Genomic DNA, 18,580 nt, shown 5'->3' with positions numbered 1-18,580 from the left:
TAATAATGTTGACTGCAGCTTAAAATACATTTGTACAAAAAAGAGGAAAAGAGAAATCACCATTTTACCAGATGATGGCAGTAACCCTTTGTCCACCTTGCCCTTGGGTTTAAATGAGAATTTAAGCCCAGCCCATTCTTGACATGGAGACTGTAAATAAAAAAAGGAAAGTTGACTGTGAGGGCCAACGCTTCAAGGAGAAGTAGAGATTCGAGTATTTTTTTTCAGTTTTTTTTTTTTTTTTTACCAAAATCTGAAACAACTGCGGGAGCCTAATTTGCCAAGAGACTGTGGTTGTTTTCAAAGAATATGATATCAAGCGTCACTGCCAGACAAACATGCTAACTACAAAAAGCTAATAGAAAAAAAAAACTTTGAAAAGGTGAAGCAACTGGAAGTTGTTTTAATGGCACAGCAGTGCTTTTTCACGAGACAAATGAAAATGGCGCAAAGATGAGCTATGAGGTCACAGCACTGATCATCAAGCACTGCAAACCTTTCACGGAAGATGAATTTATTAAAAGCTGTTCAAAGCATTCTGGGCTAAATAGTCGACTCATCAATTTTCAACAACAAAAAAAAATCTGGCCTGCTTTCTGAAAAGTTTGGACCCCTCACTCTCTGTGATTGGCTGATGTATACTGTCACTCAAACAGTTGGAGGCGGCGGGGGCACAAGTCAATGTGTCCGCCCACCTAAAGGAAACCAGCAAATTCTACAGCTAGCTTTTAAGGGCTTGATACGGTTAAAAGAAATTCATCAATTCAATCAGACTCTGAGGAAAGTCAGAAGAACGTGAAAAAATAGGTGATCACCAGCGGGTGCTTTATGGTTTGTTATATGGTTCGGGAAGCGACTGAGGCAGCACCGCTTCGGATCCGGCCTACAGCTTATCTCGGCTAACAACTCTCTTAAGCCAACACTGTCGAGCCTATATCTCACAAAGGCCAGATCCATTACACATTGACCAGATGACCCAGAAGTACAACTTATTGGAAACAGCTACATTTTGTGGTGGTTGTATTTTAATCATTGAGGAGATCGATGCTAGTGTACAGCTAGTCAGCTGCTTTCTAAATTGCTTTCTTGCACTAAAAGGAAAAACCCTTTAATTTCATTGTACTTTTGTATAATGACAAAAAGACTTTTCATTCAACTGCAGTTCTGTGTTCTTTTGTTTTTATTTGCAGATTTATCGTTTTTTATTTTGATACAGTCGTATATTTCCAGTCGGTAAGGACATCATCTCAGATAAGTTTGGCCCTCGGGGCCTTTTATGAAGGTGCAACGCTACTTCGTGGATTCTCATTTTTGGCTGAGGATTCTTCCCCCTTAACCACAATAACTGAGGGATGACTGTACAAATAAATGTGACTTGACTTAACATGCAATCGAAAGCGGTGGCCAACCCGTGCACCCGCCACATCCTGAATGTCACCTTTTTGAGTCAGGTGATCATGTTGAATGATGCAATATGTCACTGTCATGGAAACAAGAAGCACACCTACATGCGTTGTCTATGTTGCTATGAAACCAAGGGCGTCCTTTTATTTTTGGAATCATCTGTATTTCCTTTTAATAATGCAGTTTGTAAAAGCAGTTTTACAATTTTGCCTTTGATATCAGTGCAAAACAATTTAGTTCCAAATATTAATACGGTTTTGCGCTATAAGAGCATCACCCTTGAGATGTGAAACCATTCCTGGGTGGATTTCCCATTTTGACAGGGTCGTTGGCACATGAGAATCAAAAACCAAAGAGTAAAACTGAGTTTTAGTTCTCTGAAATAATGCTGAGTGAACAAAACCAAAAGTGTTGAGTAAGCTTTTTGGAAATTTTTCAAACCTACCTGACTGCCAGTAAAAGATGTGAATCACCTGTGCCCGCTCATTTGGTACCAACTGCCACGGGTTCTGATTGGCTAAGTATTTGAACCGAGTCCTGTCAATCGCATGTTGTCAGCCCGTCTGCGATCCTCTCTTTTTCAAGGCAAGCCTCATCGACCCCTGAATCCCGCCTGTCCAGTTTTTGCTCCTGTTTGTCTCCGGCTACTACCTGTTTTGATCCGACCATGTCTGCTCTCCCGTCTCGACTTACGACCCCTTTTTGTTCCCTACTACGTCTACTCTCCCGTTCTGGCTTACGATTCTTTTCCGACCCGGACTTGCTCTCCCAGTACCGGCTACAGACCAGTTTTTTACCTCTGACACCGCCATCGCTCGCTATGGAAGATCCACTTACGTGTTCGGATCACAATCCCAATTGTTTCCCGCGCGAATACCGGATCGTGGGCGCAGCCCTTCCTCTCTCTTTCAATAAAACTTGTGGTAAACGTCATGCACGTGGGTCCTGTTTCCGTTATGGTCCTGCCATTCTAATTATAATGTGCCGTTAATGTCACCTGATTTCAGTGTTAACGCATAAACCACAATAAATTGGACTGACCTGGCTTGATAGCCTCTTAATTTCAGTTGTATTTAACACAGGTTGTCGCTTATGTGCTTAGTGACTGACAGGCAGCCTTTTAGCACCTCTCTATACCTGATGCTGATGCTGCTGTATCCTGATTGCCAAGCAAAGGGGTGGGCCAAATCTATGCGGCCACCCCCACCAGAAGCAACCAGCATGCGTAGCCTAGTGTGGACTTATTTTTCAACTACAGAAAAGGACAATGTCAGGAGACATTTGTGTGCAAAAGTGGTCTACTACTGTAGCAACACCACCATTTTACATGCATACTTGACTTGACTTGACATAACTATTTCTCTTATTATTACATTGCTGCTTTTTGGTTTGACTCCTTTGTTCAGAAACAGTTGTAATATAAACATTTCTGTCTATTTCTTACGCTGTTATTTGAAGTTTTTAATGTAGTCATTTAATTAAAACATGAAACATTTTTGGTGCCTAAAATCTTTGTGTTGTGTCAGAGACCAGGAATGGAGACGGGACCCACTTGCGTTCATTTTACTCAGCTTTATTTAGAAGGAGGAAAGGGCTTATGTCAGGAGACGGACCGGGAAGCAGGGTGTTGGAACTCATTTGCGTAGACGATCTGTCACTCTAATTGAGAAAGAAAAGTTGTCCAACACACAAACGGACCAAAAACAAAACAAAGCAGGCTCAAAGGCAGGCAAAATTACAATCTAGGCATTACTCAGATCAAACCGGCATGAACATGTTTTCAACAAGGTTAAACAATGATCTGGCAATGGGCAGTTCCAAAAGGAAGTACCCATAGGAGTAATCCGGTAAATGCAGGTCAGCCGGTGTCAAGGGGCGTGGCCAGCTGGGCGCCATGACAACCGTGCAGGACATGACAGCTTGCACCCACGATCTGCTGATCGTCGGTCACGGGTAGCAGATTGCTTGGAACGCGGAAGTGGTACTACCGTGGCGATCGAAGGCAGTGTCGAGGGCGGGGGAAAAAACAGGCCGGTGGCCGGGACGGAGGAGCAGAAACGTAAATGGGTTCAGAAAAACAGGTCGGTGCCGGGAATCAAACGGGAAACAGAACATGATTAAGTCAGGGGTCAAAAAGTGCTTGCCTAGCTTGGGGCTGAGGTTCGCAGACGAACTGACAATCGTTGACAGGAAGACGGGGGTTTAAAAAGAGAGCAGCAGCCAATCGGCATCCAAGGCCGTTGGCGCCAACGGAGCAAACTCAGGTGCCCCGCATCAGTAATCATAACAGTGTTGTGTTTATTGTAATTACAAACAAATTCCAGGGGGGGTTTCAATTATTCAATGAGCATGACGTTTCCAAGCAAAACGTATTGGTATTGGATCAGTATCAATCGACTAACATGTATTTACTCGGATAGGATCGATACAAGAATTTCCATTATCGCCACCCTTACCTCAAAGCACCTTGTGTCCCTCGATGCCGTTCGTGATAAACCAGAGATTCAAGTTGAATCGCATCGCCGTCCATCATTCTCATCCTTGTAATTACAGCTTTTTCCTTCACTTGATTACATTCCCGTCCACACACGTTTATTGTTCTCACACAATATCTGTGAGAGTGTGTGCGTTGTCCTGACAGGTGAGCTGATTTGTTGGCCAGTGTTCAGTAATCTCTCTCGTCAAGGCGCCGTTACGGCAATTTACACTTGGCCGGGTCCCCGAACTGGCGAGACAGAACGCTTTTTCCTCGCTGCCGCCCCAATAAGCCCGACAAGTCCACAACAACTCGGTGAGCCGAGCATGTTGTGTGTACTAAAAGAAATCAGCTCAAGTTATGGCTACGAGTGCAGCTGAGTTGAAGCATGCAAACTCCTACAAAAAACTCATGCTTACATAAGGACGTATATACACAAAAGTTCATAAAACAGTCCTCAATCAACTTTGGTCAGTATTATCTACCGAGAGAGCTGTCTACGTTCCACCGGATGCTAACGTTAGCATAGCGCTAAATCTCCTGCCCGCTGCTATCAATAAATAGCAGCTTGCACACCCCGACGGAGCCTTTATCGTCGCCGGCGACTTTAATCGGGCATGTTTAAGGATTGTACTTCCCAAATCCATTCAACACGTGGACTGAGCAATTAGGGAAAATACACTGTACTGTGTGTCCAGTAAGATCAAACACCTAGTTGGATCCGCCCATCTCTGTCTGTCCCTCACCCCCTCATAGGAAACAAAACCTATACAACAAAGACAGTTCCTATACAACAAAGACAGTTAAAACATCTTCTTTGTTCCTTTAGCTCTTTGTTTTCCTTATTCTCACTGTAAAATGTGGACCTGGAGTGCCACGTCCAATTTTGTTGTCACAATATATCCCATGTTAGTCATTGACTTGAAAAGCGCTATATGAATGCAGATCATTTCATTTCATGTTGTAACAATGACAATAAAGGTATATTCGATTCTATTCTATTCTATTCTATTCTATTCTATTCTATTCTATTCTATTCTATTCTATTAGCAGCTCCACATTATTTCATTTTAGTTATCAAAGGCGAAAAGACATCTCCCATGTCTCGCCGTGAGCTTTCAGACTGAAAAAATAGAATTGGAGAGAAGCGATGCAGTTGAGGACATTTATTACAAAGTTTGAAAATAAACACAAAATTAGATTGCACTCTGGTCCAGTCGATGGGAAGCTCGTCAACCACCAACAAATCCATCGAAATTAGTTTCGGCCCCTCTCTTATAGGAGAAAGGCGTGGATTATGCAAAACGTAAATATGAAACTCTAACAAGGTCTCCTGGGAAATCACATTTTAAGATAAGATACTAGGACCCAATTGCGTGACGTTTACCATAAGTTTTATTGAAAGAAAGAGGAAGGGCTGCGCCCACGATCCAGTGTTCGCTGGACGCAGGAAGCAAATCGCTCTTGGATTTGGACTGGGATCCAAACACGGAAGTGGATCTTCCGTAGCGAGTGATGGCGGTGTCAGGGACGGAAAAACTGGTCGGTAGCCAGGACTGGGACAGCAAAGCGCGGTCGGGGTCGGAAATGAGTCGTAAGCCAGGAAGGGAGATTAGACGTAGTCGGGATAAAAACAGGTCGTAGCGGGAGACAAAAAGGAGCAAAAACGGGACAGGCGGGAGTCAGGGTCGAAAAAGGCTTGCCTTGTACACACAGAGGTTCGCAGACGGACTGCCCACAGGGGATTGACAGGACTGCGTTTTAGTAGGGACAGGGAGCCAATCAGAACCCGCGGCGGTTGGCGCCAAAGGAGCGGGCACAGGTGAATCACATCGGTAATCATGACAAATATAGCTGGAAAACTCATGTTATAGAGACAACATACTCAGTGACCTAATTTAATAATAATTTAATAATCTAACATGATCTACAGCTAATTGTTATTTTTGTGATTTAGTACAAACAGAATGTTATCAATAAAAGAAATGGTAAAAATGCCCCCTCAAAAATGCCAAAGAATAGAGATGAGTCTTTTTGACATAATGGCGCCTAAATATTTGCTTCGCTCGAGTAAGTAAGATCAATATTAGTGTTAGAATCTGGTCCACCACTGACCACTGGATGGCGCCAACCAAGTTTGGGAAATGTTTTTTTTCCAATCAGCACACACCTGTCCCTAATGATCCCAACCCTTTATAATGGCTATTTGGAGAGCACACATTGTTGGGTCATTTTCTTTTCACTGTCATTGTCACCTCTGATTTGTTTTTTTGTTTTCTGTTCCTGGTTTTGGACATTTTGTTAGTTGTTTGCACCCACTTGTTTTTGTTTGTTTGTATGTTCCTTTTCCCTTACGTTTCCACTATTTTCCTTTGTTTCTAGTTTCTTGTTTGGACATTTTGCCCACTTGTTAGTTTGTTACTTTGTTCCTAGCAATCCAAATTATGGTAGGTGCTGGTTTCTTTTGTAGTTTCATTGAGTTCATTTTTACCGGAAAATACAACATCTACGTAGTAAAATTTGTCATAACTAGTATGTTTTCCAAGTGGCCTCCAAGCAAAGAAATGCAATGGCCTAAACAAATACTGTACATGCACTTCTCTGCAGTTTTGTGAATGGATTTAACAATGTATTCAACTGGTCAAAACATTTATTCTCTTTTTGGGGTTTACAAAAAGCACTGAACACATTGTCCTTTTAAATACATTTAATATTTGTTGAGCTATTTTTTTTTTTTATAAATTCATCAAGTTCGAGTTAATTAACTGTAATCCGCAACCTTGATTTATAGTTTCAGAATTTTTTATTTTAATTTTTAAACAATTTTTTTCTCATTCATTTTTCAATCTCTTCTGGTCTAGATTATTCAAGTGGGCCGATTCTACTAACAATCCCTCGACAAAGCATATTTGATACAGTAGGGGGAGGGCAACACCAGGGTATACTTGCCCAAGACACACCACAGGAAGCGGTGCCCCAACAACCAAAGTTGTTTATAACAGTAATCACAGGAAAGGCACACATTATTCACGTCTCCAAATTATGAAGTCCCCAGATTCTATGCAGATGATCAAAACCTGTGGGAAGCTAGAAGCTTATTGTTTGCTTTTTGTGGGACAAAAAAATGCAATTTTGGAAGAAGGCATGTGAATGTCCGGAATTATCACTTTTGTCACAAACATTGTCCCGAAAAATATTCTATAAACTAAGTGTGTGTGTGCATTCTTCTGAGTTCAGCGTAATATGCAAGCTTTGCAAAAAAAAATATCATGAAAACGAGGGAATTTGAAATAACTCAAATACTGCATAAATTATTTTTACGCATTGGTTAGTTGCTTTGAAGATTTGTCTGGGGAAAACATGTTTTTGCAAGAGAGTAACGGATACATTCTATGCATATTTTCAACTCATATGCGACTAAGTCCAATGAAGCCTTTGTTTATTGAACAACAATATAAATATAACACCTAAAGAGCGGCGATATGAAAACAAAAATCCAAATGCGAGATTCATGGGTGCAACTGTTCTTATCAGTGGATCGCCATTGCAGCCTACATTTATTCATCAGAGGGGGAGTTGGACTTGTGCTATTTCCAGCCCCACAAATAATTTTCCATAGAGAGCACCCAAAAAAATCATAACAAGAAAAAAGACAAAAACAAATACACCCTTCATTTACTGTTGCAAATAGTAAAGCAGGCATGATAAGCAACATGACACAATAAAAAATGGACAAATGTAATCCACAAAAATGAAATGAAAAGCTTCCAAGCTCCGCCACCTCCACTTGGTACCCCAAGCTTCAAAGTGCAGCACAAGCTGTTTGAAATGCATTGAAAGCGTTGAATTAATAACATGGAAGAGACGAGCCGAGAAAAGAGGACAAATACTACAACGCGTTCTCAATTCCTCTGCTATTAAAGGCTTGACGTGAACAAATAGAAAAGCATAGAACAAATGGGGATTGCAAATATGTGTCTTGCAGGCACCAGGGGTGAAACACAAACATTCGCATTAGAATTGATTCTTCCTGTTATGATTCTGTCACTTGCCTGCCAATTGCCCTAACCTGCGCTCACTCTTTCAGTCCCAGCTGCCACTCGTTTCCTAATTATCCCTCTCCCTATTCAAGCACTTCATTCTCGGTCACTCTTTGTCAGTCCGTCAGCGAACATCAGCATATGCAACGCAAGCACTTTTTGACTCTGGCTCCCGTTTTGATTCAAACCTGTTCCTGCATCCTGCCTGATTCCGTCCCGTTTCCTGTATCGATCCCCTGTCCCTGACTTCCCGATCATCTCCCGTTACCTGCCTCACTTTCGATACCTGACCACGGTTCATTCTCCTGTCCCGGCTACCCTACCTTCTTCCGATCCCCGACCACCCTTTGTTCTCCTGTCCTGGCTACCTGACTTTCTTTCAATCCATGACTATGCTTCGTTCTCCTGTCCCGGCTACCCGACTTGCCACCTGTCACCGGCCGCGAGGGCTTTTTCTTTCCTTTTTTTTGTGAAGGATATTACCAGGATCAATCGATAGATGGATAAATCACTTACAAGCAAAAATAAACTGGGCGCTGTTGTGGGGTGTGAACTCACCCATGAAGCTTTGTAACCAAAGCAAGTATGCTAATCTCATTGCCACTAAAGTACAGTAAGCACACATTTTTCACTATTTCAAAGTACAAAGTGAGTCCCCAGAGTCTATGCAGAAGATCAAAACCTCTGATTGTTTGCCTTTTTGTGTGACGAAATACTATTTCGGAATATCATTTTATAGTTAAAAAGAATGTGAAGGTCCGTAAATATCATTTTTGTCACTGACATTGTTTGTTGAACTGAAGAAATAGAACAACAGTCGTTCTCCCCCCTTTACCACCCTTAGCCATTTGTTTTCTGGACTACGGACTGATTGGGAATCCTAAATTTCCTAGCGTCAATGCAATTACAAGCAAGTTTCAAGGATGGGTGCCGTATTGATCCCGATGTCACGGCAGATCCCACACAGACAGTTCTGTCGAAACACAAGCTGCATCCGGCCTGACTGAAATGATATTGCACACGTCGCTGATGAGTCGAAAGATATTTTAATCTGATTGTGCGAATGCTTTTTCCGACCTGACCGATCATTCATTGGTTGACATCCTACACCCTCAGCTTTATTGTTAGTGGAATTTGACAGTTATTGTAATTTTGTTGAAAAATGCGTTGATTTGCGGGGTGAAATTGTTCTGAAATGAGCTTTGACGGGCAAGATAGATGCGTTCATGACACGTTTATAAACACATGCTCAGAGACATCACTTGTGAGGGATGGATAACTGATGCTGAATTATTTAGCAAGCAGCAGATGTGAAGGAGAAGCAAACAGGGCAGAATGTGATGCAATCACATATATATCGTACTGTAATGTGGAGAACTTGGCCTGCAAAATAAACATGATTATAGTTTTGGTATACTTTGTTGTAAAAGTAGGGATTGTCAGTTCCGATGAGATGGATATTTGGTGCAAAAATGGGCACCACACGGTGGAAGTTGTCCATTAAAAATGCTACAGTTTTCTTTACAAATCATCGACATCAATCGCAGCTTGCTGAAGTTCCTTTAATCTTCGAGGAACGATAACAAGCAAATGCAATTTAGTCCATTACCGCAGCAACCGCTAATGACAAAAACAAAGACTACTTGTCACATCTGTGTTCCAATCTGGCACTATTTTCCACGGTATGGTTGACATGGCGCTGTCCTGCAGATGTGTGCTCGTCTTTGTAATCCCAATCTTGAATGTTCACATATCGTAAATTCCGGACTATAGAGCGCACCTGATTATAAGCCGCACCCACCACATTTTAAGAGGAAAACCGAATCTGTACTTACATAAGCCGCAACTGTATATAAGCCGCATGCGCCCACATTAAATAATGTATCACAAACACAAAATTAACCCAAAAGCGACTTTAAGTCCCGCGATTGAAACTGAATGTCCTTCATTAAAGTACACAGTCCAAAAATCACAGCCGGCAAAATGAACAGAAAATGATACCGGTACTTAAGGTTTGATGCAGACCTGCAGAGTCCGGGTCCCGTTTAAAGTAATCCATGGAAAAATGTGTATATTTCCAAAGGTAAGGGTGGGAAAAATATATATCCACTATTGTCCGCCCCGTCCACAAACACGTCTCAACTTTACTCCACTTCCCATCAGCACCGTTTTTTTGATTTTCCCGTGCAAAACATATCAGAATAAGTTTCTAAAATAAATACATTACAAAAATATACAGTTTCAAATACATTTTATACATGGTTACACATATTTACAAAGAAAGACAGTACACCGAGAGAGTTTTCAAAGCTTTAATAATAATAATATAACATTCATTCAAAGCGTGACAGGAGAGTTAATGGTAGCAACACGCTAACAACACGCTCATAACACAGTAAACGGGTCTGTTAAAAAAACATAATGTACTTGTAAAAATCACGGTAAACCGTCCTAATCTTCCTCCTTAGAACTGAAGCCATCAAAGTCGTCCTCCTCAGTGTCGGAAATAAACCTTGGCCTATAGACCTCGTCCCACGCTCCCATCCACTCCTGATTCTGTGCCCTACTCTCCGTCACGCAGCAGACCGGCTTTTCGGAACCCGTTGGTGATGGTGGATTTTTTGATGTGCCTTTCTTTTTCCATTTTGCATGATGAGGGTATGTTAACGCTAATTGAATTTGTGCACAAGCCAAGAAGTTGCAGTCCTCTTCGGCGCATATATTCCACCGTTTTAAATCTTACCTTTTGTACTCGAGCGCCGCTGGCGGCCGTTAGAAAAATTATCTAAATTGGCCGCATCACTGAATAAGCCTTAGGGTTGAACGTTTGGGAAAAAAACAGCGGCTTATAGTCCGGAATTTACGGTAATACAAAAACAGGCAATGTAAACGATTCAGGCAGAACTGAAATTGACTCAGCTGTAGGTGTGCACTGGGTTTAAAATGTAAGACATGGATTTGAATGACTTCATTTATATGTCTGCTTGAAATTCAGTGCATCTTATTTTTTCGTGGTTCTTCACCCGTTAACCAGGATTGTAGAGGCACCATTTCCTGTCACGTGTTTTGGTGTCCCATTTCTGGTGGCGCCCATCCCTCTCCAGGCCAACAAGTATTTACACCTGGTCTCGAACCAGGGACCCTAGGCAAATGTGCATAACACTGCACTACAGAGTTCCATTCTAGATATGTTGTTTCATAAATGTGTATCAAACTAACAATAATTGTTATCATCAACAGAAAACAGCTTCACTGTGAAAACACCTCACTAACACAGCATATTTGTTGAACGTGCCCGGCTCTGTTGCAGCAATTTTTAACCTGTTTTAAAAAATAAAGCTAACCAATTGACTGGGTTTTGTGTCCATAGAGGCAAGGATCTGGGCCTGCCGCCGGCAACAACAAGACCTCAGGGGGACAAGGTGAGCTGCATTCTTATTCCGGATGTCAAAAAACAAGACTTACTCCGAGCAGAATCTAATAAGTGCATTTGGGTGACACCAGGCACGGATCCTCTATGTACATTACTCGATGTCGCATAGCTCAGGTGACTCGAAGTTAAACGGGTTAAGGAAACACTCTGTAACCTCAATTTTCTTTTTTTTTACCTAGACATTAGAGAAAGTCAAAACCATTCAAAAACTATTTCACTTGACCAGGGCGTTGTGTAATAATTGGAAGGAAAGGATTGTGTGTTGTGCCGTAATAATCTACTGAAGTGCTGGATTTAAAACACATTATCAAAGATAATACCACAAAAATTTACAATATAGTATTTGATTTTCACCGTCAATTTGATCCATAACCACACGTGTTAGGTGCATTTTCGCTATATATATATATATATATATATATATATATATATATATATATATATATATATATATATATATATATATATATATATATATATATGTATATATATATATATATATACCGTATTTTTCGCACTATAAGGCACACCTAAAAGTCTTATTTTTTTTCAAAAGCTGACCATGCGCGTTATAATACAGTGCGTCTTATTTATGGATCAACATTAAATCACAAGGTCTCGCAACTTACGCAACAGCCGCCGACTCGATTTTCCCCCGAACGTGGAGTAGTCCGCGGTGTATGCTGGGATTTATATACCGGCGTTTCATTGGCTAACCAATGTGTCAATCATCATTTGAATCGATCACTATTGGCTAAAGTTATTTAGAGCCTCGGATAGGCTAGAGGGCCGAAACAAACCCTGCAATTGGCCAAAAAAGATGTGTCAATCATTCGTTAAATCGATCACTATTGGCTGAAGTTATTCGGAGCCTCGGATTGGCTAGAGCGCCAAAACAAACCCTGCAATTGGCCGAAAAAGATGTATCAATCATTCGTTGAATCGATCGCTATTGGCTGAAGTTATTCAGAGCCTCGGATAAGCTAGATGGTCAGAACAAACCCTGCAATTGGCCGAGTTTAGCAATGGCGTAGCAAGCTTAGCAAGCTTGCTAAAGTACACCATAAACAAACATGTTTTATTAGTCTTTATTTGCAAATATTTTACTCTCCTGGATTTACTTCACTCACGGTTGTAAGAAGACCATGATTGCGTATCATTTTTGAACGTGAGAACTTAGGTGAGTTATGCGGCTTTATATTTTCCCGGTATCTTGTTTTAGAACGATCTTGATGTTGCTGTGATGAGTTGACTGAATTAAACTCAATTCTAAGTGTTTATTGTCATATGCACAGTAAAGTTACGAGCGAAAAAGAAAATAGAAACTAAGAAATGTTTGGCATTTCTTGAATCCCAAGACTTTATTTAACCTTCCGAATGATATTTGAAACGATGCATTTGAGTCACATCGTGTGGACACCGCATTCGCATGTGTCTACGACACGTATTTGCTTCTTTGCAAGCTTTGGGAATGTTAAGGGGGTAATCAGTTGGACTGAATCATCTGACTGTTTTGTCGACGTTCCCATTGTAGCGCCTTATAATCCGGTGCGCCTTATCTATGGAAGATATAGGACCAAAAACTATTTTTTGGGGGTGCGCCCTATAACCCGGTGCGCCCTATAGTGTGGAAAATATGGTATATACTGGACTGTCTCAGAAAATTAGAATATTGTGATAAAGTTCTTTATTTTCTGTAATGCAATTAAAAAAAACAAAATGTCATACATTCTGGATTCATTACACATCAACTGAACTATTTCAAGCCTTTTATTATTTTAATATTGCTGAATTTGGCTTACAGCTTAAGAAAACTCAAAAATCCTATCTCAAAATATTAGAATATCATGAAAAAGTATACAAGTAGGCTATTCAACTAATCACCTGAATCATCTAATTAACTCGAAACACCTTGCGAGGGTTTCCTGAGCCTTAAAAACACTCAGCTTGGTTCAATAAACTAAATCACAAGTATGGGGAAGACTGCTGATCTGACTGCTGTCCAGAGGACCATCATTGATACCCTCGATCAGGAGGGTAAGACACAAAAAGACATTTCTCAAAGAGCAGGCTGTTCACAGAGTGCAGTTTCAAAGCATATCCACAAAAAGTCTGTTGGAAGGGAAAAATGTGGCCGGAAACGCTGCACAACCAAGAGAGATGACCGCAGCCTTAACAAAATTGTGAAGAAGAGCCGCTTCCAGAATTTGGGGGAGCTTCAAAGACAGTGGGCTGAAGCTGGAGTCCAGGTATCAAAAGCAGCAGTTCACAGACGTGTCCGGGAAATGGGCTACAATAGCCGTATTCCCATGGTCAAGCCACTTCTGAACTCAAGACAACGGAAGAAGCGTCTGACTTGGGCTATGGAGAAGAAGCACTGGACGGTTGCAGAGTGGTCCAAAGTCCTCTTTTCAGACGAAAGCAAGTTTTGCATTTCATTTGGAAGTCAAGGCGCCAGAGTCTGGAGAAAGGCTGGAGAGGAGCAAAATCCAAGTTGCTTGAAATGCAGTGTGAAGTTCCCACAGTCAGCAATGGTTTGGGGAGCCATGTCAGCTGCTGGTGTTGGTCCACTGTGTTTCATCAAGTCCAGAGTAAATGCAACTGTGTACCAAGAGATTTTAGAGCACTACATGCTTCCATCTGCTGAAAAGCTCTATGGAGATGAGGATTTCATTTTCCAGCATGATCTGGCACCTGCCCACAGTGCCAAAACCACCAGTAACTGGTGCACTGACCATGGCATCACTGTCCTTGATTGGCCTGCTAATTCCCCTGACCTGAACCCCATCGAGAATTTGTGGGGTATAGTTAAGAAAAAGATGAAAGACACCAGACCTACAAATGCAAATGAGCTGAAGGCCGCTATCGAAGCATCCTGGGCATCAATAACACCTCAGCAATGCCACAGGCTGATTGCCTCCATGCCACGCCGGATTGATGCAGTAATCCGTGCAAAAGGATTCCCAACCAAGTACTGAGTGCATCAATGGACATTTTCAAATGTTTGATTTAGTTTTGCTGTAAAAAAATTTTTTACTTGGTCTGAGGAAGTATTCTAATATTTTGAGATAGGATTTTTGAGTTTTTTTCAGCTGTAAGCCAAAATCAGCAATATTCAAATAATAAAAGGCTTGAAATAGTTCAGTTGATGTGTAATGAATCCAGAATGTATGACATTTTTGTTTTTTTAATTGCATTACAGAAAATAAAGAACTTTATCACAATATTCTAATTTTCTGAGACAGTCCAGTATATATATATATATATATATATATATATATATATATATATATATATATATATATATATATATATATATATATATATATATATATATATATATATATATATACATACATATATATATATACACACACCTGCGATTGGCTGGCAACCAGTTCAGGGTGTCCCCTGCCCACTGCCCGATGATTGCTGGGATGGGCTCCAGCACCCCCGCGACCCTACTGAGGATAAGCGGTGCAGCTAATGAGATGAGATGAGCTATACACACACATATATCATGTCCTATAATAGTAGTGTAAATACAACTGAAAGGGTTCTATCTGCACTCTTCTCTTTTACTTTATTTTAATTCATTGATTTTATTATGTTTTATCTGTGGTTTTAATGCATTTTAAAAACCACATTTAAAATTTTCAATGTCTTTTCTTCTCTATTTTAAGTGTAATTATGTGTTTTTAACCTGTGTCTTTGCCATTTCTGTAAAGACAAGTCATTTTTTAAATTATAGACCTTTGAATTGCCTTGTGTATGAATTGTGCTATACAAATAAACTTGTCTTGCCTTGCCTTGCCTAGAAGTATTTCTGTAGTATTTACATAATAGTATTATTGTACTATTTGTGTATAACTCTTTAGTACCTATGTAGCAGTATTTTTCGAGTATTTATTTATGTAGTGGTGTTTCTATATTCTAGTGTTACTGTAATAGTAATTTTGAAGTGTTCTTAGAGTAGTATTTTTGTAGTATTTATGTAGTAGTATGGCTGTAGTAGAAGTTATGTTTTAAAGTATTACTGTAGTTGTTTTTTGGGGTATTTCTGTAGTATGTTTTCTTTTCACTATGAAAGCAAAATACACTATTAGGTCCCTTTTATTAAGAACTAACTTTGATATTATTAGGCTAGTAGTAAAGTTGTAGTATTTTGTAGTATTTTTGAAGTAGTATTTTTGTATTCGACAAACAAAGGGAGAATGGGGACAAGGGTTAGAAACGAACATTTTTATTTTCATTAGAAATATCTTATTGACTATATATATATATATATATATATATATATATATATATATATATATATATATATATATATATATATATATATATATATATATATATATATATATATATATATATATATATATACAGTGCATCCGGAAAGTATTCACTTTTTCCACATTTTGTTATGTTACAGCCTCATTCCAAATTGTATTAATTTAATCTCTTATCTCAAAATTCTACACAAAATACTCCATTATGACTATGTGAAAACGTTTTTGTTTTTTTACGTTTTTTGAATTTATTAAAAATAGAAAACTAAGAAATCACATTTACATAAGTATTCACAGCCTTTGACATGAAGCTTAAAATTGAGCTCAGTTGCATCTTTTTTCCACTGATCATCCTTGAGATCTTTCTACAGCTTAATTGGAGTCCACCTGCAGTAAATTCAGTTGATTGGACATGATTTGGAAATGCACACACCTGTCTATATAACGTCCCACAATTGAGTGTGCATGTCAGAGCAGAAACACCAAGCATGAAGTCAAAAGAACTGTCTGTAGACCTGCGAGACAGGATTGTCTTGAGGCAAAAATCTGGGGAATGATACAGAAAAATGTCTGCTGCTTTGAAGGTCCCAATGAGCACAGTGGCCTCCATTATTCGTAAATGGAAGACATTTGGAACCACCAGGACTCTTCCTAGAGCTGGCAGGCCTTCTAAACTGAGCGATCGGGGAAGAAGGGCCTTAGTCAGGGAGGTGACCAAGAACCCAATGGTCACTCTGTCAGAGCTCCAGCATTCCTCTGTAGATAGAGGAGAGCCTTCCAGAAGGACAACCATCTCTGCAGCAATCCACCAATCAGGCCTGTATAATAGAGTGGCCAGACGAAAGCCACTCCTTAGTAAAAGGAACATGGAAGCCGGTATGGAATTTGCCAAAAAGCACCTGAATGACAAAAATTTCTGGTCTGATGAGACAAAGATTGAACTCTTTGGTGTGAATGCCAGGCGCCATGTTTGGAGGAAACCAGGCACCGCTCATCACCAGGCCAATACCATCCCTACAGTGAAACATGGTGGTGGCAGCATCGTGCTGTGGGGATGTTTTTCAGCAGCAGGAACTGGCAGACTAGTCAGGATAGAAGGAAAAATGAATGCAGCAATATATAAAGATATCCTGGATGAAATCTGCACCAGAGCGCTCTTGACCTCAGGCTGGGGCGAAGGTTCATTTTTCAGCAGGACAACGACCCAAAGCGCACAGCCAAGATCTCAAAAGATTGGCTTCAGAACCACTCTGTGAATGTCCTGGAGTGGCCCAGCCAGAGTCCAGACTTGAATCCGATCGAACATCTCTGGAGAGATCTGAAAATGGCTGTGCATAAACGTCTCCCATCCAACCTGATTGAGCTTGAGACTTATTGGAAAGAAGAATGGGCAAAACTGCCTAAGATAGGTGTGCTAAACTTGTGGGATCATATTCTAAAAGACTGAGGCTGTATTTGCTGCCAAAGGTGGATCAACAAAGTATTAAGCAAAGGCTGTGAATACTTATGTAAATGTGATTTCTTAGTTTTCTATTTTTAATAAATTAAAATAAAGTAAAAAAAACAAAAACTTTTTCACATTGTCATAATGGTGTATTTGAGATAAGAGATTAAATTAATACAATTTGGAATGAGGCTTTAACATAACAAAATGTGGAAAAAGTGAAGCGCTGTGAATACTTTCCGGATGCACTGTAGATATGTTAATGCACATGGCGTTTCCCGCATCCTGGATATTGGGATGTGTAGTACAGTGATGATAAACGTAAAATAGCTTGTCTGTTGGTTGTTGTATTTGGGGCATTTTCATTTAATATCTGCCCTATAGCAAAAATTCAAAAGTTGTATCCAATAGAGTAAGCTTGTGCTTCTGACAAACTATATATGAGCACAACGTGTAAACAGACGGGTCACGAAAAACATTGAGCTTGGTGAGTGACATGAAATATATCAACCTTTATTTATTGTTTAAAGTAAGACACAGTAATGATGTCCATTTGTGTAATGATGTCACTTGTGCTACCACACTTGATTGAATAGCATGCAAACAGAATGTATGGTTTGTCGCTTGTGATGTAAACTACACTATATATTTCGGATTTCTCCAAAAATCTGAATTATGATTCACGTCCGACTATTCTAGGCAGTGAGGCAACAGTTTCCAGAACACCAGGGGCAACCAAATGCTACCCAATAGACAGGCAAAAGGGTCAATGATCCACTGGGTCCCAGCAGCAAAGTCGACAGTCAAATAGTTCATCAGATGGTATTTGTGGACTACGATGGGGTTAGGCATGGGTTGGGTACACTGAACAGACAGGGGTGCTTGGAACGTGACGAGAAAGGCAACGACCTAGCAAGGAACCGAGGGGACAGAGTAATAATAATAGGAATGAGGAAGAGTTTTGATAGGAGGATCAAGACAAGTCACAACAGATATTGGGAGAAAATTAGAACCTCGAAGTGAGTGACCAAATAAGGTAAGGGCGAGAGAGAGAACTGCAGGATCCTGACAATTTCTCTGAGTATACTAATACTCGTCGAGTGAAATGTCAGGCGAGACAGAAGGAAAGTCACTTGCACTCGTTTCTTGGTTTTTATTGGAAGGAAGTAATGACAAGGCGTGATTCATTGACGGATAGACGAAGCTTGACAGGCGGGTGAAGGCTTGGCGGGAATGGTTGTGGGCAGGCGTAATCGTCGTGTTGTTGGTCGGGGCTGGAGAAGAAGGGCATCGTCGTGTTCGGAAGAGTGATCAGGAGTCAGACGGGCAGGGCAGGTTGTAGGCAAATTTGGAAACGGGTCGGCAACGGAGATCAAGTAGAAGAAAACAGGAGGCAGGCAAAGAGTCGGAGGTACGGGCTTTCTGAGCAGATGGCAACAGGTAGCATAGTACAATCAGACAGCTTGTTTCCGGAAGCTGAGGATTTAAATGGAC

The 18,580-nt window shown here is 40.5% G+C and overlaps 1 protein-coding gene across 1 annotated transcript in view; it reads left to right on the top strand.

Moving 5' to 3' along the window:
* Window positions 1–18,580, top strand: part of pcp4b (Purkinje cell protein 4b) — a 69,168-nt gene that overhangs the window by 28,753 nt on the left and 21,835 nt on the right. Inside the window, exon 2 of the mRNA XM_088345280.1 lies at window positions 11,291–11,342. Within this exon, the coding sequence (XP_088201406.1) occupies window positions 11,291–11,342 (52 nt within the window). The remainder of the gene's footprint in view (window positions 1–11,290; window positions 11,343–18,580) is intronic.

This window comes from Urocampus carinirostris, chromosome 10, assembly GCF_059441175.1.
Source record: "Urocampus carinirostris isolate Australia breed hairy pipefish chromosome 10, RoL_Ucar_1.0, whole genome shotgun sequence".
NCBI lineage: Eukaryota > Metazoa > Chordata > Actinopteri > Syngnathiformes > Syngnathidae > Urocampus > Urocampus carinirostris.
Note: the sequence above shows the minus strand (reverse complement) of the source record. Positions and strands in the feature narration are given on the sequence as shown.